The 22519-nt window shown below is 44.4% G+C and overlaps 1 protein-coding gene across 1 annotated transcript; it reads right to left on the bottom strand.

The window, feature by feature from the left end:
* Nucleotides 1-13985: 13985 nt before the first annotated feature.
* LOC144108733 (sterile alpha motif domain-containing protein 3-like) lies at nt 13986-22214 on the bottom strand. The gene is made up of 8 exons (XM_077641901.1): nt 21542-22214; nt 19723-19847; nt 19415-19621; nt 19266-19350; nt 17689-17835; nt 15362-15583; nt 14129-14302; nt 13986-14027 (listed from the first exon to the last, which is right to left on the bottom strand). The coding sequence occupies exons 1-8, from the start codon at nt 21686-21688 to the stop codon at nt 13986-13988; spliced, it is 1149 nt and encodes a 382-aa protein (XP_077498027.1). The 5' UTR covers nt 21689-22214.
* Between the last annotated feature and the right edge of the window lie 305 nt (nt 22215-22519).

Raw genomic sequence — 22519 nt, 5'->3', positions numbered from 1 at the left:
CAAAATGGGAGGCGGATCCAAAGTACAGAGGCTGGTTGTCAGCCAGTAAAAAAGGGCCCTTGTTCATTTCCTGCAAAGCATGCAGATCCGATTACAAAGGGGGAAAATCCGAAATCGACCGCCACCTTGCGAGCTCCAAACACAAAAAAAAGCGCTGCGAGCTTGCAATCGACCCGCGCGCTGACATCCATGCCTTCAATAAGTGGGCAAACTCAAGTAGACAAATCTGTCAAAGAGGCTGAAATAAGACTTGCGGCTTTTATCACGGAACACAGTCTACCTTTTAATGCCATGGGGCATTTAGTTGATGTTGTCAAAGCGTCGTGCGACGACTCGCAGATTGCAAAGAACTTAAGTTGCCGCCGGACAAAGTGCGCTGCCATCATAAAGAATGTGCTTGGAGAGGAGAGTCGCGAAGAGCTCTGTGAGCTTTTGCGCAAACAGAAGTTCTCCCTTCTAGTCGACGAATCCACTGACAAGGCAACGGTGAAGCATCTGTCCCTCGTCGCCCGAGTAATGAACGTCGACGGCGGCATAATGGATGCGTTTTTGGACTTGGTACCACTCAGTGATGCTACTGCCAGCTCTCTCTACACTAGCTTGAAGACAGTGTTCAGTGCTGCGAAAATTCCATACGAAAAAAATTTGATTGGTTTTGCGGCCGACGGAGCGAACGTGATGATGGGTGCACATCATTCCGTCGCGTCGCTGCTACAGGCAGAAATTCCAGGCCTCTTCATTATGAAGTGCGTTTGTCATTCGTTCCATCTGTGCGCCTCGTATGCATGTAAAACACTTCCGAGAGGAGTTGAGGATCTGGCACGCGATGTTTTCAACTACTTTTTGTCGCCGAAGCAGACATCTGCCTTCCAAGAATTCCAGAAGCTTGCAGAGGTGAAACCACACAAGCTGTTGCACCCAAGCCAAACAAGGTGGCTATCTCTACAAGTTGTTGTGACACGCTTACTTGAGCAGAAGCATGCCCTAATTTTGTTTTTCAAAAAAGCCGCTACTGACGACCGCCTGCTTGCTGCAGAAACCATTCTGGAAAAACTGATTGACCCGTCAACGAAACTCTACTGCGAGTTCCTTGAGTATGTCCTGCCTTTTTTCACTAACGTTAATAAGGAAATGCAGTCTGAAGAAACCAGAATCCACTTGCTCCATGAAAAAGTTTCGGCCATGCTGAAATGCATACTCGAATGCTACATCAAGCGGGACTACTTGGAGGCCACAGCGTTGTCCGATGTGCGGTACAAAGACCCAGCCAAGTTCCCGCCATTGGAAGAAATTTACCTCGGAGCAAAGCCAGCTGCCGCTCTAGCCGGTAACACGCACGGCTTAAACGATAATCAGGTTCACAACTTCCGGCTGCGGTGTTTAGAGTTTTTTATTGAAGCAGCTCATCAGATCTACCTGCGGTTCCCCCTAAGAAGTGAACAAATGAAAAACCTTCGAGTCATAGACCCGAAAGTTGTCCTGGGAAAGACAGTGCCATCAATCGCGTCGCTTGCGGTCTCATTTCCTCTGATAGTGAAAGAAAACGAAGTGAATGAACTGGACAGGGAATGGCGACTTCTCCGCAACATGGAGCTGAGCGACTACGCTGACTTGACTGCGAGCCAGTTCTGGCACAAAGTGTCTCAAATGAAAAAAGAAGACGGTTCACAAGAGTACCCCCTGCTGTCAAGTTTCATGAAGAACCTTTTATGCCTGCCACACTCCAGCGCCGCTGTCGAACGCGTGTTTTCGCAAGTCAACTTGCTGAAAACAAAGCAGAGAAACAGATTGTCAACAGAAGCGTTGTGCGGTTTGCTGCACGCAAAAAGAGCCTTGATGGACAGCTGCTGTTACAAGTTCAAGATCACTCCTTCTCATTTGAAGAGGATGAACAAAGATATGTACGATGATTAAGACTTTAAGGTTGTGTGCGTGTCTAATTCCTTGTTCGTGTGCCATATAATAATTCTAGAGAGTTAAGAAAGATGTCTTAAAGCGTCAGCATCGACACTGCACGCGCGTTTACCTTATTTCTGAATACAGGATCATTTGCATCGTACGTGTTTTTATGTTATTGAAGAAAGTGCTTCGATCTGTGCTGCTTTTTTTTTAAAGAAAAGCATTCTCCACGTTTGCTAGACCGCTTCGTTTCAACGTGCTGCTCAATTCCAAAGCAACATATATATTCTCAGTTTTAAGGAACCATTTTCTGATTTTGTAATTACCAACTCTACGTCTGAATTACTGCTATATAACTAGCAAGACTACATTTTTGAGGATGTCAAGTTCTCGTGATGTCATTTCTCAGTCGCTCCAACTATGCTGTTTGACGATCTTTGATTGAAACTTTGATAAATAAAGTACTGGGCTGTGAGGTACTCCATTTCACCGCTTCTGAATGTTCTGTTTGAGGCGAGAAGGGGACTTTCACGAAGTTAAACGTGTTCGTCTTTCTGTCTGCATCTTAAAAAGACTTTTAATGTTGTCTGAACAAAATACTTTGATGCGTTAAGGGGGCTTAGCAGACAATGCCAGCTCTTTCAACTTTGGATCAACTCCATTCTATGTACAAAGGGCTGCAAGGGTTCTTTGCGCGTAAAGATGAGCCTGCTGAAGGAGCAGCTCAAAAGGCGGTGCGGTGAAACAGGAGTCGTTTGATCGAATTTTACTTCAGATAGAGAGGGAGTCAGGAGAGCGTCGTTGCTGACTCCCCCTTTATCTGGTGGTGCCTTCTGTGGACTTTCTATGCATAGTGACTCTACAAAAAATTATGAAAAAAGCCACAGTTGCGGCTAACACACATTTATTTGTCTCTGATAAAATGTACAAGACATGGAATAAAGCGTGAACTGCGTTGAGACTTTGTTAAAGCTGTAATCGCCACATTAACAAGTAAACAACTAAAAGCTAAGGATTTTTCTTCAATCTAGGGATTTTTGGGGGTTCATTTTAGGGATAAAACGTTGACCTGAGTTGGCATCACTGGTTGCCATTGAGCGGTCGTGCAACGGGAAGGCGCGGACGTTGCAGCGTTGCGCAGGCTGCTTTGTTCTTCAAGCTAGACTTGGAACCGTTCGTGAACCACGCAGTCTTTTGGTGTTGTTTCTTAAGTGGCTTGTTCGGGGCGCAACGCGTCAGTAATGCCGCTAAGCAGCAGGGCCCTGTGGGGTACTGACAATGCGCGGCAGCTGCAATGAACCTCACTGTGACTGTAGACGCTACGTCGTCGTGTACTCGGCAGACGTCTCTGCAAGCTGCGCTATTCGTTACGACTGTTGCAAGCACGTTCCAGGGATTCATTTAAGAATAACGGACTTGGGTGAGTGCACAATAATGACTTGCGAATTCATTTATTTCATGCTTGTTAAAGCGCGTATTTTCTCTGCTTGCCAGAGCAGCTCCATTTGTAAGGCTCTTTGAGTGCACTTCGAAGCAAAATCTGGTTCAGTAGTTTGAGTGCCTTAGTCACCTATTGCGCGAGGTTTCCTGTCAATAAGTTCCGTTATCCAGAATACTGATTTTAGGCTATTGTTGCAGTATGTCTTTGGGGTCATTAGGTGCGATAATACGGGGGTAATAGAGCGCTAATTCTTGATCGTGTACATGTGTGAGCGCATTATTGCACAGCTACAAAAGAGCAGGCTTGAAACGCACGGCAGTACTTTTGTTTTGAATCTGAATGCTGGAACTTTGCACGTCGTTTCATTGATTATCGATTGATTGGTGCGCCATAAGATTTTGGCGACACAACTGGGCACATGAAAAGTAATATTGAAAGTGTGGCGCCACCGAACTTTATGCAACATGTCCTGCTTTAGGATTCAGTGCGGTACAGACGGTGTGGTGGTGGTAGTGGTATTTTATTAAAATAATAGTAAAAAGGAAGAAAAAGATTTTTGCTAGCCCCGGCATCTGCCATCGATACTGAAGCACCTGAGCTGGGGCAGCGGAAATAAAGGATAGGAGGCAGAATGGAGAAATGAAGTGAAAGAGGTGACGGGACAGGAAGAGAGGTACAGACGGTGTGAATTTCGTTTTCGTGCCAAATGATTCTGTAGCGCGTTTTACTTCGCATTTTACCTAGGTGCCCCAGAGCAAGACAGTGGAGTTGCTGAAGTACCGCAGCATATTCCGGAGCCTAATAGTTTATTTATTTATTTATTCAAGGTACCTACAGCGCCTTGAGAGGCATTATTGTAGGGGGGGGGGGGGGGGGTAAGTACATTAACAGTAAAATTCAATACAGCACAAGAGAACAAAACAGAAATAAAAGTTACAGAAAAATGATAAGAACTTCCAAAAAGATAAAAGCATTCTGATTGCACCCGAGACACAGAACCAACACTGACAGCAGCATAATCAGAATATTGCAAGGTCAATTGCTGCCTGGAAATTCTCGCTCTCAAACACTTCATTAGGCAGCAGATTCCAGTCACTTATTGTGTTGGGAAAAAATGAATATTTAAATGTATTGATCCGGCAGTTATACCCTCTAATTTTCATGGTATTGTCCCTTCTACTCGAAACGTAGTGAGGTTGCCTTAAATAGAGGCTTTTATTAATTCCTGTTTTATTATTGTGAATGTCGTACAAAAACTTTATTCTAAAAACTTTTCTTCGGTGGGATAATAACTTCCAACCAAGAGCTTCCCGAAGTTCAGAACCTCTAACCTTAAAGTTGTAATTCCCAGTTACGAACCTTGCTGCCCGCTTCTGAACTCGTTCTAGCTTGTCCTTTAAAATATTTGTGAACGGGTCCCAACATACGCATCGATATTCGAGAATTGGCCTGACATTCGTAAAGTACAATGTTTCTTTTAGGCGTGGAGTCGTATGTTTAAAGTTTCTTTTAAAAAGGTTGAGAACGCAGGAAGCCCTGGCAGTTATCGCGTCGACGTGTGCGGTCCAATCCAACTTCGCTGTAAATGTGATACCGAGATACTTTACTCTGTCCTTTGTCTGTAGAACAGATTGATTTAGATTATAGTTGCCCCATATCTTCTTTTTTTTTGTTTGTGAACTGCATGAGGTAACATTTACTGGTGTTGAGAGTCATCTTCCATTTCCATGATTAGTGGGCTCAAGGAACATATTTTTAATTTCTGCTTACAAGTTCTTGTTGTTTTTGTGGAACCGTTTTCTCTTGTTCGCCGATGCGGGCTTTCATGTGCACTTCCGCTTGGTATAAGGCATGTTTTTCGTATTCATGAAAGTGGACGATTGCAGAGTGGGGCTGCGGTACGATGTTAAACGGGACTTCTAGAACTTGTTTATTAATCTCTGTACTGCACACTCTTGGAGCTCCATTCCGCCTCGGGTTACAATATTTTTGCGGCTGCTGACAGCACCTATGCAAGCGTAGGTCATGTTTTATGCAATGCGTTAGCTAGTGTACTTTACTGATGTGTTAGAGCCGCTGGGGTCCTGCACTGAGGACACCACCTTCCTGTATATCCCCCCTGCCCTTTCTCTTATCGATAATAAACGTTTTTCTACTCCACTCACAAGGCACAGTATGCAGCGACCACGAAATAAGTGGTGATCCGTCAAAGGCATAAGGGACGTCTCTTCCTAACCCTGCCCACACTCTGCCTTTAAATCCGAGTACTGCAATCCGATACGAAACCGCATGCGTAGCTGTTTTATTGATGGCGGCAGCGGAGTTATCACAGCATTGCTCCACATCTGTCTGCAAATTCAAGGTTTACGAGAAAAATGGTTAACCGGCTGCAGGGGGGCGAGTCAGAAGTTGTCGTCCCAGCCGCCAAACGAAAGGCTTTTAATACACGCTCACCTGGGGTTTTGCGTGCGCGGTAATCTATGGCTCTGGACAGCGCACCGCGTGACAGACCGAATGTCCCTGAAACCGACTGTGTTTGCTTTCGTTGGGGGTCGGTTGCCGTTTTTGTGTTTTTGTGTATCAAGCTAAAATTCGTCGCGTCTTCCAGGAATTTACGTGGTGATCGAGAGTAAAGAATCTCGTGGGCACCGGCGTGCTATTAGTTCTTCGCTTATAAAGAAATCCTTCTCACTGGCTCCGACAAGCGCATTAACGATTGGTCACCAAAAGGGTCCCCGAAATCCTGGGCGATCGTATTTCAGAGGGGTTTTGGCGCTAAGTGGAAGAGGAACGGCGACCGTCCGAGGTGCTGCTCGGGACCTCTGCTCAGAAGATGTTGTGTACTATGACTAACTGCTTTGTTGTTTGATCTATATCAGTTCGTTTGAATTAACTAATGTTCGGCCTCATCTTTAATAAATTAAGTTAACTAATGCGGTCCATCGGCTCACTTCCTCGATGCGGCGGAGCCGCCGTGCCGTCACGGACGGACGTTTCGTCACAATATAATAGCATTTACTGAAAGCACTAGTGTTGGCTTGTTGGCTCGTGAACCATGCATCCAGATGAGTTCGAGAGACCTAGATGAGTCTCCAGCGCTCACAACTGCATATATATATGCGGTTGTGTTTCGACAAATGCTTTAGAGGCAGGAATCTATCAATTTTCACTTCGTTGTGCATTTCTTTAGCTAGTTCGTCAACTAATTTCATAGCTTTTACTTCCGTGTGTCCTTTTACATATTAAAGCGTAACATTATGTGCCTATGTAGAACTTGATGCTGGACTACAGTCATTTGTTGTAGCGAGAGCTACATTACGCCAGCATTTCGAGCCTTAATCATGACACCCCTTGAGCTGCGTGAGCGCCCTCGAGCTCGGTGGTGGCGCCATGGCTGGTCACGTGGTGCAGCTGCCACCGGCAGCTGCTCCGCACCACGCGACCAACCACGCCAACAGCTCCCGGTGGCAGCTGTTGGCGCAACTGCATATAGCAGTTCCTTACCAGTAAGAGCAATAGACGGCTTGGCCACGCAGGACCCAACCAACCGGTCTATTATTTCAGCCTCTATTATCTCTCGAATGAGTTGGCAACGGTTCTTGGCGATAACAGATGAGTTTGTGTGTCACCCTGCTTACCAAAAAAATGCTCTGTTATCGCCAGAAACCGTTACAACTCACTCGAGAGGAAATAGAGGCTGAGTTGAGTAAAGGTACTGCGCAAAATAATACAAACATGGACGAGAAGGGCACAAGGACGGGCGCAGGACTGGGTTTATTCAGAGCAACACATACTTATAAATTCCACACCACCATGTCAGTCACTGAGCGCAAGCCAGAAATCTGCGTTCTGCCTGATAAAGTCTTATCGAGGTATCGATAAGACTTTGTGCCCTTCTCGTCCATGTTTGTATTACTTTGCGCAGTACCTTTACTCAACGATGTACGACCGACTCGCCCAACAACATGCACTCCTGAAGTAGAGCCTGAAATGATATACCCGTTGGCTGGGTCCTGCGTGGCCAAGCCATCTATTGCTCTTACTAGTAAGGAGCTGTTATATTTGCGCCAACATATGACTGGGTCGCCTACTGCACATGTGTGATAATTGTCTGGTTTTTCCAGCTGTAAATACCGGTCGGAGTTTCGAAATAAACTGTTGCAAGTCAGCGCTCGTGTGTTCCATCTGTCTTCCTTGTGTCCTCGTCTTTATTTGCGCTGTACATTTCGATCGTGAAAGCAGAGTTCATCCACTGCTAACCCCATCCCTATGTACCAAACCGGAGACGTTTCAATTGCCAAAATTACGGACATGGATCTAAAACGCGCTGCGGAAAGCTCACCTGGGCAAAGTGCGGTGGCCATGATCACCCAACTGAAAATTGCAGTGCCGCTAAAACAGGATGTCTGAACTCTCACGGGCCAAACGCCGCGTACTCGCGAACTATAGTCAGACATTTCAAAAGGAGAAAAAATAATTTAAATCAAAGTCACAGAAAACATCAAATTATCGGAAGCCCGCAAGAAGCTCTCGCTTCTCTACTGAAAATCGTTCACCGACGCAGCTCGCAGGGGGGCCGCGCGGCGTCTTGTAACGGTGGGCAAGCAATACAGCATCGCTGATGCGCGCCCATCTCGGCCCCTCACCAAGGAGCCTTCCGCTGCGCCGACCTTCCATGTCCCAGAGGTCAACTTTCCAAAGGTGTCAGCTAAAACGCACACAAATGAGTGGAAGTCGCTGCTTCTTGACAAATCCACATCTGCTTCCGCGTCTCCACTGGAAGCAATAGAGGTGACACCAGGATTCTCAGCGTTGGAGGCGCAGAGTGAGTGCCCCAAAGAGAGGCGGAGTTTCCTAGACCACATTAAATCGAAAAGAAATCTGCCAGTCTAGCCACCTGATAACGGTGGCAACATCTACCTCCCACTAGTCTTTACTTCTTAAGCAAGAAATATGGCTGTCGAAAGCATTACCCAGCAGAACTGCCGAGGCCTACTTAAGAACCCGCATTATGTATATGAAATACCCACGCAGTATCAACCAAACATACTTTGCCTGCAAGAAACGCACTTCAACCCAACACATAAAACTTTCTAAAAAATATGTAGTATAGCTGAAGGACCAGCAAGGTATTACGCACTTATCAAGTGATGTTGCTATCATGGTTCAGAAATCAATTCCCTATCAATGTTTTCCACTGGCTACTGATTTAGAGGCGGTGGCAATACGAGCCCTAACTTTCGGCAGAATAATAACCGTATCTTTCTTTCAAACAGCTAAGCGCTAAAAACGACGAACAGAAGGCGAGAGAACGACGACTCCACAGAGCGCTAATCTGTTTCAAAGAAATGTTTAACCAACTAACCCAGCACCAAGTTTTACTAAAATAATAAGCGTATGTTCTCTATTTATAGCACCAGATGTTACCTGTCCGCTGATGAATCACAAAACCCATTAATCAGCTTCCGAGCCATTCTTGTTGGTTGGCGATTATAGCTTTCACCACCCATTATGGGGAGGTACTAGAACCAATTCTTGAGGAGCACTAATTAAAAAATTCCTATTGTCGTCTGGCTCATGCATTTTCAATCAAAAAGAGCAAACAAATTTTATGTAGTTTCCACTAATACAATGCGATAGACCTTGATATTGGCTCTCCATTGCTCTTGCCAGCTACTGAGTGGGCATTACATGAAAACCCATATGGAAGTGACCGCTTTCTCATTTCTTTAAAATACACAGAAAATGTCATGCCAAAGGTAAACATTCTTAGGAAGTTGAAAGAACATTTTGCTCACTGAAGTTGTTGCGGGAACTATCCGCATTGCCCTGTTCATCAATCACAGGCCTAGGTATAGATGAATCTCAATCAGTGATCACACTGAATAATATAGATGCTGCACAGAAATCTATTCCACAGACATCAGGTAAAATACAAAACAAACGATGGCCATGTTTGAATGCAGAGTACAAGAACGCTCATCAGTACCCAGCATATAGCATGGTCAAAATTCTGCCGTTATCCTACGGCTGACAAGCCAATAATTTTCAAGTCAATAATTTTCAAATGGCAGGCGTACTGGACTTATATCCAAACGGGAAAGTTATCAGTCGTTTCTCTCTTCTGTAAATTCTAACACAGATGCGCATAAATTGTAGACTAGACTAAAACCACTTAACGAGCGTAATGCACATCCAATCCCTCTTGTTAGCGCTGCTGGCGATACATTGAAACACCAAGCAGATGTAGGAGGCAAACGCGTCGATTACACGTTTAGCTCAACGCATTATACAGCTAAGCGTAGACAGCTGGGCTAGTTGGTTCACAGTCGCATTATGATACATCGTTCTGGCGCACGAAAAACACGGACGAAGGAAGAACAGACACACAATCGCCGGACATCAACTGAAGTTTATTCACAGAAACCAGTCCTATATGTACACATGTGACCACCAGGTAACTGATATCAAAAGCACAAAATCGGGAAAACCAAAAGGCAATCAACCAGAGCCACAGGTTCCATATCGCACACGTGCCTTCATGCAAATTGCCCACAATTTCTGTGCCTAGCTGACACGATCAACACCGTTAGCCTTCAGATAATCTAGTTCCTTTCTTCTAAGCACAATAGAGGGAGTACTGACGCAGTGATCTTTATCATTGGCAATACAGAGGGCTTCAAAAATTTCCCGGCTTTTCTGAGTCCTGAACTTTCTTAACACACTTGTTTTCTTCCAAAAACGCCTTGCATGCTGGCTTATACGAACAACGGCGAATGTGGTCAGCTAAATGACCTCCGCCACTAATCGAAGTTACTGTCCTGCGATGCTCTAGCAAGCGTTCGTTGATACAGCGCCCGGTTTGTCCAATGTAGCGTTTGCCACAGGCGAGAGGGATGTTATTACACCACGCCAACCTTGCAGTCGACGAGGGCTTTGGTGTGCCTAATTTTGCAGGCAGACCTCTTTTGGGGTTCGTTTACTAGGCGGCACAGGCGTCCCAGCTTCTCCGGAGCTGAAAACACTACACGAACGCCGCACTTGTCCCCGACCTTCTTGAGGCGGTGCGAGACCTTGTGCCAGTAAGGCACAACGACAGGTCGCTGTGGCGGGCGTGTGTTATCCACCTGCATGTGCCGTCCACCAGATTTTACTTCGCTAATCTGGCTTTCGACCACTGAGGCCACGATTTCTCTCTGGAAACCTGCCTTCTCCAGATGCCTTAGTTGGGCCTGGACACTCTCCCGGACTCGATGCTCACACGACTTGGCTAGAGCAGAGCGGATGCAGTTTTTTGCAATAGCTCTCTTCACGAGCTTAGAATGAGCCGATTTGTAGTTAATAATTTGTTTTCTCGACCGTGGCTTGTACTGCCAGCACACGCGCGTTTCCTCAAAAATAAAGCACACATCTAGATACTGGATGTGCCCTTCCTGCGGCAGTTCGTGCGTGAACTTCATACCAAAGGCGTTGCAGACAAAAATGTCAATAATGTCGTCCACGACAATACCCCTATCCCGAGCCTCAGTCGCGTTCATTACTACAAGGTAGTCGTCTACGTATCTACGTATCTAAAAACTTTCAGCACGCTGGCGTTGTAAAGGGACGCCTGAATGCGCTTGTCAAGGGTAGATAAAAATATATCGCTTAAAAGCGGTATCTGTTCTTCCTTCGTCCGTGTTTTTCGTGCGCCAGAACGATGTATCATAATGCGGCATTATACAGATTCCTTCTTGCGATACAAGCTAGCTCAGGAGCGGAAACCTATTCACAATAAAAGACAATCCGTAGGAGGATACAATAGCTCATTTCCATTCCAAGCGTTCACGGTTGCCTTTGAAACATGTCGCAACTCAGCAGCAGCAGGCCCTGGTAGGGTCACATGTGGAATGCTCAGGCACCTGGTTGAAGAAATTTTGAAACTATCCTGTGCCTGTTTAATAAGATATGGGCTGCAGGACGTCTTCCCAAAGCCTGGAAAGAAGCCATTGTTATCCTGCTGTTAAGCAAGGAAAAAAGCTGCTATTGCGGCGAGTTATCGGCCAGTTACCCTAACCGGCTCTTTATGTAAACTCTTTGAAAAATGATAAATCATCGCCTTGTGTATTTCCTCCAATCAACGGACCAGCACCAAGCTGGACTTAGGGCTAACAGGTAAACCACTGACCAGCTTGTTGCCTTTGAATTGTAACGTAATGGGCGTTTTTGTGCATAAACAGCACTTTTTATATGCTTTCTTTAATCCAGAGAAAGCATACGATACACATGGCGGTATGGTATCATTCGTGACCTGTTCGTCTTTGGGATCTTCGGGAGCGTGCTGACCGCAATTCAGAGTTAACTGTCTGAACGGATATTCAAGATCCGTGTTAGAAAGGATACTTGGCCTAGTAGGTATAGATTTATTGCTACGAGGCAGCGCGCAGAGGTGACGCACTACGTAAGACCCACAGCAAGGCATAATTGAATTTTATTTAAAAAAAAGATCTCTTAAATATCGCTGTTCTGCAAGTCAAGCGGTTGAACCTTATGTGCAAATGATTAATAAGCAAACCTGTCAATAAACATGCATTATTTATCACGCAGAGTCAAAGTGATATTGCTAACGCATGAGTCTCATTTTATTATGTGATGCGCTTCTGCGAGCTTTCGGGTCACTTTATCTCGGTGTCTGAAAAGCACCCACCACATTATGAAAGACCGGCGAACATCCTTGGCAAGAAGTGCAATGCTCGGCAAAGTTTCTGAAAGGCAGGCTTGAGAGGGAACAGAAATGCTCCCGTAATCGCTTTGCTGTGTCTTTTCTTGTCCTTCGTCTCTGTGCGCTGCCTCGTAGCAATATTCAAGATCCGTGTAGGAAGTTCCTTACCTAAGCAGTTTTCACAAGAGAATGGTGTCACTCAAGGCGGCGTCCTTAGCTGTGCGCTTTTCGTAGTCAAGATGAATTCATTGAAGAGCATCCTACCTAGATCAAATCCTACGCTGTTTATGCGGATGATGTAGAAATTAGCAGCAAGTCATATAATTTGTCCACCTCTGAGCGGCAACTTTACCTAGGAGTATACGAAGTAGGAAAGTGGGAGACGAACATGAATTTAGGCTCAGCTCAGTAATGACAGCCAGGGTACTCTTAACGAAGCAACGTGGTGTTAGACCTAACCTCGACATCACAATTAGTGGCCAGAGTATTGCTGTCCAAAAAGAGACCAAATGTCTTGGTGTCATAGTCAATGAAAAGCTTATGTTACTCACAGACATTAAACAGCTAAGACTTAAATGCATGAAGGCAATGAGCCTTATAAAGATGATCACACACCTGTTTTGGGGTGCAGATTGGGACTTGCTGCATTGTCTTCTAAATAGCGTAGCTCTATCACCTATAGGAACTAGCGAGAATTAAATGGGATGTGATAGGGCTTAGCGAAGTTAGAAGGACAGGTGAGGCATGTACAGTACTAAAGGAAGGACACATACTGTGCTATCGCGGATTACAGGATAGAAGAGAACTAGGTGTGGGATTCCTTATTATTCAAGATAGAGCTGGCAACGTAGAGGAGTTCTATAGTATTAACGAGAGGGTAGCAGCTATAGTAATTAGGCTGAATAGGAGGTACACTCTAAAAAAAAAGGTAGTCGCAGTTACAAACATTTAGGGTAGTAACTGCTTGTCACATATGTTACTACCTAGGTAGTAACTATAGGTAGTAACTGCAAGGTAGTGGTTGTTACTACCTACAGAGAGGTAGTAACAGGAACTACCCTATGTAACAGTTACTACTCTTGGGGTAGCAAGTATAGCTACCTTTAATGTAGTAACCGCAACTACCTATAGTGGCATTTACTACCTCTGGAGGTAGTAACAGGTACTACCTTAAGTAACAGGTACTAGCCTTGGGGTAGTAAGTAGAGCTACCTTTAATGTAGTAACGGCAACTACCCATAGTGGCATTTACTACCTCTGGAGGTAGTAAGTAGAGCTACCTTTAATGTAGTAACGGCAACTACCTATAGTGGCATTTACTACCTCTGGAGGTAGTATCGGGAACTAATTTTAGGAATACTTACTATACCCTGGATAGTAGTGATCGCAACCACCTTTTGCAAGCAGCTCTGCTTTGTTGTTGATGAGGCAACCACCAGCCTGAATGTTGGCTAACAAAAGTTACAAGCAATATGAAGCAGTGGGCTTATATGGCTGCTCCAAAAAGAACCAGACAAACAAATTGTCTTGAAACGATGCAATGTTTATTTCTTGCTGGAATGGCTTAATTGGCTTTTTCCAGCAAAGCAATCGCCCGCAGCGTGACTGGCTTCAGGGGCTTTGATTTTAGGCCACAGAAATGCTCTAAAACAGCAAAGGTGTTCTTGTTTTTTTTTTTGGAGTATTTGATGTTCATGACCCAATATATTTCCATGACTGTGGCGAATCCACTTATCACATCTATTGCTTCCACTTTCATGTTTTCGAATGTTGCACACACATTTGTTGCAGTATGCGGCTTGTCATTCATGACAATGCAAGGGTAGCTGTCCTGTAATCAAATGGAATTTATAGAAAACAAGGCACTTTCAAGCAAGCCAAAAACCAAACAGGAAATCAAGTAAAATCTTACCGGTCCTCTTAGGTAGAATGCCTCCTCTTTCACTAAGTGTGGTAGGAGTTGAAGTACGCCAACAGCAAAGCAATCTGTGCGCAAGGAAAAGGAAATTCGTAGAAGCGGACAATTACAGAAACAAGAAAATAAAATGCATGAAATTAGAATGAATAAACAATTTCTCAAAACGTACATTTCTTTGCGTCACCTTCACTCTCAGCAATTGCCTTTTGTACCTCGCTGAAAATTTTTGTGCTGTGCGTGATGTTTTAAGGATGCTGAACAATCTTTGTCCATGACCATTTATGAAGCCAAGTAACTTTCGTTCGAAGTCAACCTTGCAGATTTCCATGAACTCCTGGTGAATCTGAAAATTATGAATGAAAACGTAGCCACAAGTTAACAGTACAGTCTCAACGGATTGACAATTCAAAGCAAGCAGAGAGAGAACCTAATCAAATAAAACCCCGGTGCTACAAAATTCAACACTGGGATATTTAGTCACTGTAATAATACATCACCATCACAACACTAACACAGCGTTATAATCATCAAACTATGCCCACTGCAGAATAAAGGAGTCTCCCACTGACTGTGTGACCATTGTCCTTTGCCAACAGTGGACACCCCATAACCAAACACAGTAACACCTCGTTAATTTAGATTTCACGAAATTGGAGGAAATGCCCATCATAATTATGTGTCAGAATTAATGGCAGGAAGAATCAATGAAAATTGTAACGCAGTGTCTCCATCAACATGCTTTTATGTAATGAAAAACTCTATAAACACCGATTGCTTTGTGTGACAAATTTCAGTGAAATAACCATGCAGTGCCTGTGATTTTTTGCTTCTGCCCCCAGTGTGTACGATACGTGCTCTTTAAGTGTGTGAAAACAGGCGTGGGGGAAGTGTCGTAGCAAGATGACCATTAAAGTTCATATGACAGTGCATTTCCACTGCTCCACAATTCAGCAGAACTGCTAAATATGGTGACTGGTTTATGAGAGTTTAATGTCCAGAAGCAACTCGGGTATAAGGGGCGCGCCATAGTGGAAGGCTCTGGATAATTTCAACCAACTGGGATTCGTTAACATGCACAGACAACACGCAGTACACATGCGTCTTGTTTCGCCTCCCCTGATATGCAAGACACCTGTGTACAGTGCACTGTACACTCCCCCTCCCTGCTCATTTTGTTTTGTTTTCAAAAATGCAACCTTCTACAATTTATCTCCACATCCTGGTTAGTGCAAGCACTGCTTATGTTTCAACTGAATCTAATGCTTTCTCAATTTATTTAGCCTCTTACAGCAGCTGGTTGTATTTTTCATGTCTCTGAAACCTGAAGGATGGAATGAGTATTACTGCTTGTTGAAAACCTTTTCAGTAAACCAGCCTGATGCTCAACTTTTTTGAAGCTTACCATTTCCCGAAGTGTCAGGGCTGGATACTTGTCCAGCAATTCCTCCGTTGATGGACTGTTTATTTTTATCCATTTTCTCCTTGAGGGGAGAGTTGTCTGCATGGAAACTTTCAATTTTTGTATATCTGGATTGCACCGCTTCATTTCCTTTGCCATGAAGTCTACATGAGCAGCTACGACTCCATCAACTTCTTCTACTGTAGTTTCCAAGGTGTCTCTTGGCTTGCAACGAAAATATTGAAAACATTAATACGGTTGAGCACAATATCACGAGTAAGGCCTAGCATAATTTAGGTAACACAGACCTGCTCTTCTAAAATCCTGATTATGATCTATGACCTCGGCAAAGCTTGACAACTGGATATCAGTCTGTCTTGTCAGCACTCTGCAGCTTTTGTATTGAGCTTTATGAAGTGCTCTTTCTTTAGTCAAAGCCTAATTCCCTAGAGTACCTCCAATGCATGCCTTTGTAGCTATTGTAATTAACTTCCTAGTCCACAGTTTCCGACCTTGATAGCTTTGGGGAACCGCCCAGAGTTTTTGAAAGGTGCTGCAAGACCTTGTGTTTTTGTTTCTGTCTTATTTTGCTTGATGTGTGCAAAGTACAGAACCATGCATATGCAGGTCCCTTCAAGAAATCCAGAAATAGATCGATGACTGTTGAATATCAGCAGTTACATTGCTGCAGTATGATTTGTGCAAAAAAGTGATTACCTACAGATCACTGAGCAACCACTGGGCTCGATGGAACTAATTTTGAGAAACTATTTGCTACATTTGAATGGTGCAAAGGAACACACACAGGAAAACAATGGAACAGGAAGAGCGTCCCCTTGTTTTCCTGTCTTTGTTCCTTTGTGCCATTTAAATATAGTATGAACAAGCTAGCCCAACAGCAAGTACTTCTTAAATAGACTCCAGTGCAAAGGCTGATGGGGCCCTTATATAAATGAAGGGTCCTCCTTCAAAGAACGCTAACGGGGAATACTAAGTTAAGCTATACAGATAAGCTAGCGTTACCTTATAGAAAGTGTTATTTTTACCACACACACAAAAATATTTTATAACCCACAATATTGTGCAAAAGCAAAGCACCCTTGGTGCCACTACTAAGAAAGACAAGCTGCCATGGGTGATGTCAGTACAAGCTTTCTTAAGGAATGCTATATCGCTCTCTTGAAGTGCGATCACCATCAAAATAAGAGGAAAGCAGCATGGCGGGCATAGGCAAGAATATGAAGAGTCCTGTACTTGGCTAGATGCGAACACGAGCACTGAATTGTTCACCTTGCATTCTGTGCACTCAGGCTGCTTGCAAGTGTTGCAAGCTCGCAACAGCATTCACGCTCTGTTCGATTTGCTGGGTGCTAGGTGGCCAGTGAAGCGGTTTCCCACTTAAGGTAGCGCATTATATACAGCTGCAACGTGGTGAATCTTGACAAAAAATTCAATATGTGCATGCCCAAAACTGATCAAAAATGCAATTAACTATGATGGAAGAATGCGTTTTTTTTATCTGATGTTCCAGCATACCTCTAATCCACAAAGCTCATTTAAAAACTGAATGGTTCTGTTAACTCTATTTCATGTACATTTTTGCTAAAACAGACTCAGCACAGCCAATGGGACAGTTGCACTGCTAATGAATCCCTCCTATACAAGCTATGTAAGGAAGGTGGCATACCAGGCCCCACAAACCGGTGGCAAAATATATGTGGAACAGGCGAAACACCTACTAGCACGTCAAGTGACCACCTAGGTACACATTGCCAGGATTGTGGTGGTGTTTCAAGCCTAGCAAAGGTACTCCATGACATGGTTCACATGGCCACGAGTGTATAACCTCAGTAGTTGCAATAACAGTCATCGTTTGGCTCTTATTTTTTGCTATCTTCTGTGCAAGGTTTCAAATTAAGCATGAAACACCAACTTGCATCAAATGCAGCTACTTTACAGCTTTGACGTTATTGTACTTTAAGTCTAAGTCAGGTCTGCTCGTTATATTTTCTTTACTCATTTCATTTAGAGATGCGTGCCCAACTAGTGGTCTGCACTGATTTGAAGCCCTCCAATTACTTTCATGGCTATGTTTTTTTGTTTCGTTAGTAAAATAAGATGGTAGAAATTTTTTCTTGTTATAAAAGATCTTTACGGGGGCCAATATTGTTACTTCATTACAAAGCCCAATTATTATAATTTTCTTGCCCACTTGTGTGCAATGATCACAGTAAATTTTAACATGCAACTCCCCTTCTCAAACTCAGCGCAACAGAATACTTTACTTTTCAGTGTTTTAAATACTAATGTTTAGCTGTAGTTTCACTTACCACGCGGCATTGCTTCTTCAGACCACTTTTGTCTTGGAAGTTCCCCTTCCTTCCAAACTTCTTCCTCGCCTCTTCAACATTAGGATCATTGTCCACGGATTTTCGGATATTGCCAATTTTGAACTTAAATGCAACCCTCCATGAATCCTGTAAAACAGTGCCACTGCATTATAAATTCAAACTGACCGGAATGGCCACCTAGCAGCCATCAGTCACAAATACAGATTTGCCTTGGAGAAAGGGATGCAAGAGGGCATAGGTTCCACATATGCCTGTGCAGTGGCCACTTGTGCTTACTGTAGGAAAAGTTAAAAGCAGCACTGCCTTGTTCTAGCCAAAGCAGATATGCATGAGCAATCCGAACGCACCTGCTGCCCAGTGCATTATTAGCACTGTACTTAATGCCTGACTCAAGGATGTTTGTCAACAATACGCAGTGCTCTTGATTGATGCTTGTGCATGAGGGGCCCTCAAGCACGCCTGTACGGGCACAAGAAAGTTTACTTCCGCACTTTTAGAGGCTCTGAAAGGGGCTCTAATAAAGTTGAGATATGCCTGGAATGTTAAAGCACCCCACACCACGAATAATGTCCAGCAAGAATTTTTTTAATGCATTTCACGAAAGCTGAGTTACCTGTAGTCAAAATTTTAATTTCAGCATCTTCGCGCTTTTCCCTCTCCTCTCAGCCCTTTTTGCACGCTGGAAGGTAGGCGCTCCTCCGATTCCTTACCCAGAGCAACGCGGCTTATTGGCCGTGGCCATAGGTGCCCAACGTCTGAAAGAATCTAACCAATAACCATCTCCCAACTGCTATACGCAGGTGCAAGTGACAGAGTACGGTGCGGGCATGGAAAATTCGCTGGAAAGGGCTTACCAGCTTTCGTGCGTGATTGTGGATTCTCTGCTGCATGTAGAAGTGAATTATTTTGGTCAGGTTTTATTGCTAATAAAAACACAATGCAGTGGTTGGGTGAGTTTGTGTGCTGTCCTCGGGAGGTGTTTCAGAGCCCCTTTAACTATGGTAGTGCATTTCCCATCAATGGCCAAGAAAATTTTGTTCATGAATAAGTGCAGCAACCTGACACCTCACAATACACTTACACAGAACACTCTGGTATGCCAATTTGTCCATGAGCATGCACAGCAGTGACGTTGCACACGAGAACAAAACCATCCAAGATAAGTTACCTCAAGAAAATGAGCCACCTGACAAGAAAGAAAGCAGCAAGGGAAATATATCTTGCTAGATAATCCATGAAATGCATGAAAAATATGTAGCAATAGCAGAAAAAACAAGTGCTGACATGACGAAGAAATGAACACAAACCTGTGCATTGCATGCATTGTGCTCCGCTGGTCATTTTATCGCAAATTAATTTTTCTCTCTGCTTTTCAGAAAAAAAAAATTGTAATCTACGAACCACAAAGCATTTACTAATTTTTTTTTTGTTTGAGAAGATGGTTCACTTTATAAATTTATAGTAGGCATCATTTTCCAAAGTGTTTTTGTGTGCCAATATTACCAATTCCTCATTTAGAGTGACTAGGAAGCAAGCATGGCGATTCATGTACTTACATAACCTGTCCCAATCGTATCCCTGAGGACAGGATACTTCAGAACAAGAGCCTTGGCCGCAGGCTCGTAGAATTTTCCAGGGTACCTGTGAGCACATTGCAGGCGTAGCATCAGAAATCGCGCACGCAACAATACTAGGCAATACTTACCAGTCAATTGTCAGCAAATGTGCCGTGATCGAAGACACTATACGGTTTTTCGTACGACTCGACACTTCTCCTAATGTTGTACCCTCAATGTCTGCCTTGATATCCAGTGGAATAGGAGGCAGTTCATACAGCGGTTGCTGAACAGTGAACAGGCGCTTGTCTGGCTCACTACAACTGGGAGCCAACACCAATGGTCCATCATCAGTACTAAAAAAAAAAGAAGACAGGGGACAGAATTTGGTGCAACATAAGTGCATTACTACAATGTACCACGTAATAGTTCTAGCATTTAAAGCTGGCCTACTCACCCAGTTTCGAGTGGCAAGTTTTGTTCATCACTGCTGCTACTGCCAACGAGGTTTATTTTATCTCCATCAGAAAATGTGTGCCCCTCTGGAACATCGACATATGTGTCGAAACGTGAGTTGTAGACCTACAACAAAAATTACCTTGTGAATCAGAAGCCACAAACACATGAAAGTGAAGACAACTAATTACACAAATTATTTCACTGCGGGCACGCTGAAACCTTTTAGTTTACCATCTGTTTGGAAGACTGTCCTGGGCATAAAATGAATTAACTTTTGTAACACAGGCAAAACCCATGTTAACAGAACCTTTCCAGAAGTAACACTAACTAGTGAAAGGCTGCAGATGCCCAAATTCTGAAGGTTGAACAATGCCTGACCCCAGATGAGCATCATATATACTGCAGTTAACAGCATGACAGACATCGTTGTTGCAGGCTCATCTTTTGCTCACAACTAAGATACATGCTCTAATAATTGGGTAATTCTAGGCAAAACGTCTCAGATGCTGTGCTCTACAATATCTGATTTGTTCAAAAGAATTCATGGAAACTAATCCGAATGTGCATAATAGAAGACGAAATTATTTTTGCCAAAAAAATTTATTTGTAGGTGAGCGCAGAAAGATAAGAAACCAGACACTGCTCAATAGTTAACAGTCCAAATTTTTAGTAGTCACTCCAGAAATTTTTAAGCGACATTTGCAGATTCCGGCTTTTTATCAGATTCGGAGCATTTATGCCATACAAAACTGTATGTTCCGAATCTTATTGAAAGCCAGAATCTGTGCAAATGTCATTTAAAAATTACTGCAGTGGTTTCTAAAAAACTGGATTTTTAAAAATTATTGAGCAGGGCCTGGCTTCTCACCTTTTCGAATGTTGAAACTGCGCTCAATAAATTTTTTTGACAAAAATAATGTAAGCTTTGCTTGCGCACACTGGAATTAGTTTCTATGGATTTTTCCGAACAAATAGGAGATGGTCGAGCGCAACATCTGGGACGCTTGGCGTGGAATGACCCAAATACATTTGGCGCCTGTGTCTCAAGGTTAGAAAGCAAATTTTCGACACAGCCTAAAGCCTGTTTCACATGCGAGCGAAAATGCTAGCCAATCCTGCCGCCGCGGCGGAAAAATCTGTTGCGAGTCGTCGAGGCGAAGAGCGGCGAGGTTCCAACAAGTTGTAAATTTTCGCTGCGACGCGCCGCTCAGTCGCCTGCATGTGAACCAGCCACGATATTATGTTGCCCTTGCGCGCATAACCAACTACGGCCGCGACCACGTGCGCGCGAGGAAGAGCCCCGAAAGCACCGAGCGATTAAAATAGCAGGCCCCGCCGCGTTGGCTCAGTGGTTAGGGCGCTCGACTACTGATCCGGAGTTCCCGGGTTCGAACCCGACCGCGGCGGCTGCGTTTTTATGGAGGAAAAACGCCAAGGCGCCCGTGTGCTGTGCGATGTCAGTGCACGTTAAAGATCCCCAGGTGGTCGAAATTATTCCGGAGCCCTCCACTACGGTACCTATTCTTCCTTTCTTCTTTCACTCCCTCCTTTATCCCTTCCCTTACGGCGCGGTTCAGGTGTCCAACGATATATGAGACAGATACTGCGCCAGTTCCTTTCCCCAAAAAAACCAATTATTATTATTATTAAAATAGCAGCAATATTTGATGGGAATAACGCGCTACACAAGAAAAAAAACAACTGAAACGTGTCCGCTTCTGTGTGTAGCGCGTTATCCCAATCAAATGTACAACCAACTAGCCCACATTGCTGCCTTGTTAGCAGCAATATATCGTATGAAAATAAAATGCACGCACCTCTATTCGGTCGCACTGCAACGAAGCCCATGAATCTGCTAGCATGGCAGCATTGATTACATCTGACTTCTTGCGGTCTCCACCGACGAAGAGAACCTGTTTTCTGCCTTCCCAGGTCACAAGGCATTCAATGGGCGCCGATGACATTGCGTATCGCAGGATAAAGGACAGTAGGCAGTTCGAAATGACGGCTGAGGTAAACAGTGGTACTCAACAGCAAAAACGAGTCAAAGCACACAGCGAAGCCTTTTTACCATCGCACGCAGGCTGCGGGCGCGCTCTTATTCTCGACACCAGCCGCGATCTGTCGGCGCGCGCGGCGCGGTGGACGGCGGGTCGCGCCGGCGCCGCGCACTCCGATCCCATGTAATTCTTGTAATCTTGTGTGAAAACAAAGCCGTCTCTTGCAAGCTCTCGCGAGACGAGCGTTTGCGAGTGGTCCGAGACTCAAATGGCTGGCCTCTTAGTGTGACGGCGACGTAGGCCATCCGCAAGTACATGCTTCAAGATGATTCATAGGTGTCCGCGTTGTCCCTTTTCATCAAAGAGGTTTTGCAAAGTGGTATGGCACATCAGGGACCACCGCTACGATAACAATTTTTCTGTGATGTGCGGTGTGGAAGGCTGCGCGAATACGTACCGGCAGTTTGAGTCTTACCGGAGGCACCTCTATCGTCAGCACCGAAGTTATATGGACCTCGACCCATCTGGCGATGCCGCTGTCACTCAACAAAACAGTGCTGTTGTGCTGCGGTCGGATGCTTCGGCAAGTGAGTTGCGGCCGGACGCTTCGGCGAGTGTTGACATGGCGGAAGGCGATGTTTTGAGTGAAAGTGAACTGCTGAGCTCTAGCCTTCTCATGGACGATACCGATGGCGAACAAGAGGTCGTTTCCAGTAGTGCTTTTCCAGTTGGTAGTGCAGCTCTCGACTTCAAGGCGCAAATGAAGAAGCACCTGTGCTTACTTTTCTTCCGCAT

The sequence above is a fragment of the Amblyomma americanum genome, chromosome 10 (genome assembly GCF_052857255.1).
Source record: "Amblyomma americanum isolate KBUSLIRL-KWMA chromosome 10, ASM5285725v1, whole genome shotgun sequence".
NCBI classification, from domain to species: domain Eukaryota; kingdom Metazoa; phylum Arthropoda; class Arachnida; order Ixodida; family Ixodidae; genus Amblyomma; species Amblyomma americanum.
Note: the sequence above shows the minus strand (reverse complement) of the source record. Positions and strands in the feature narration are given on the sequence as shown.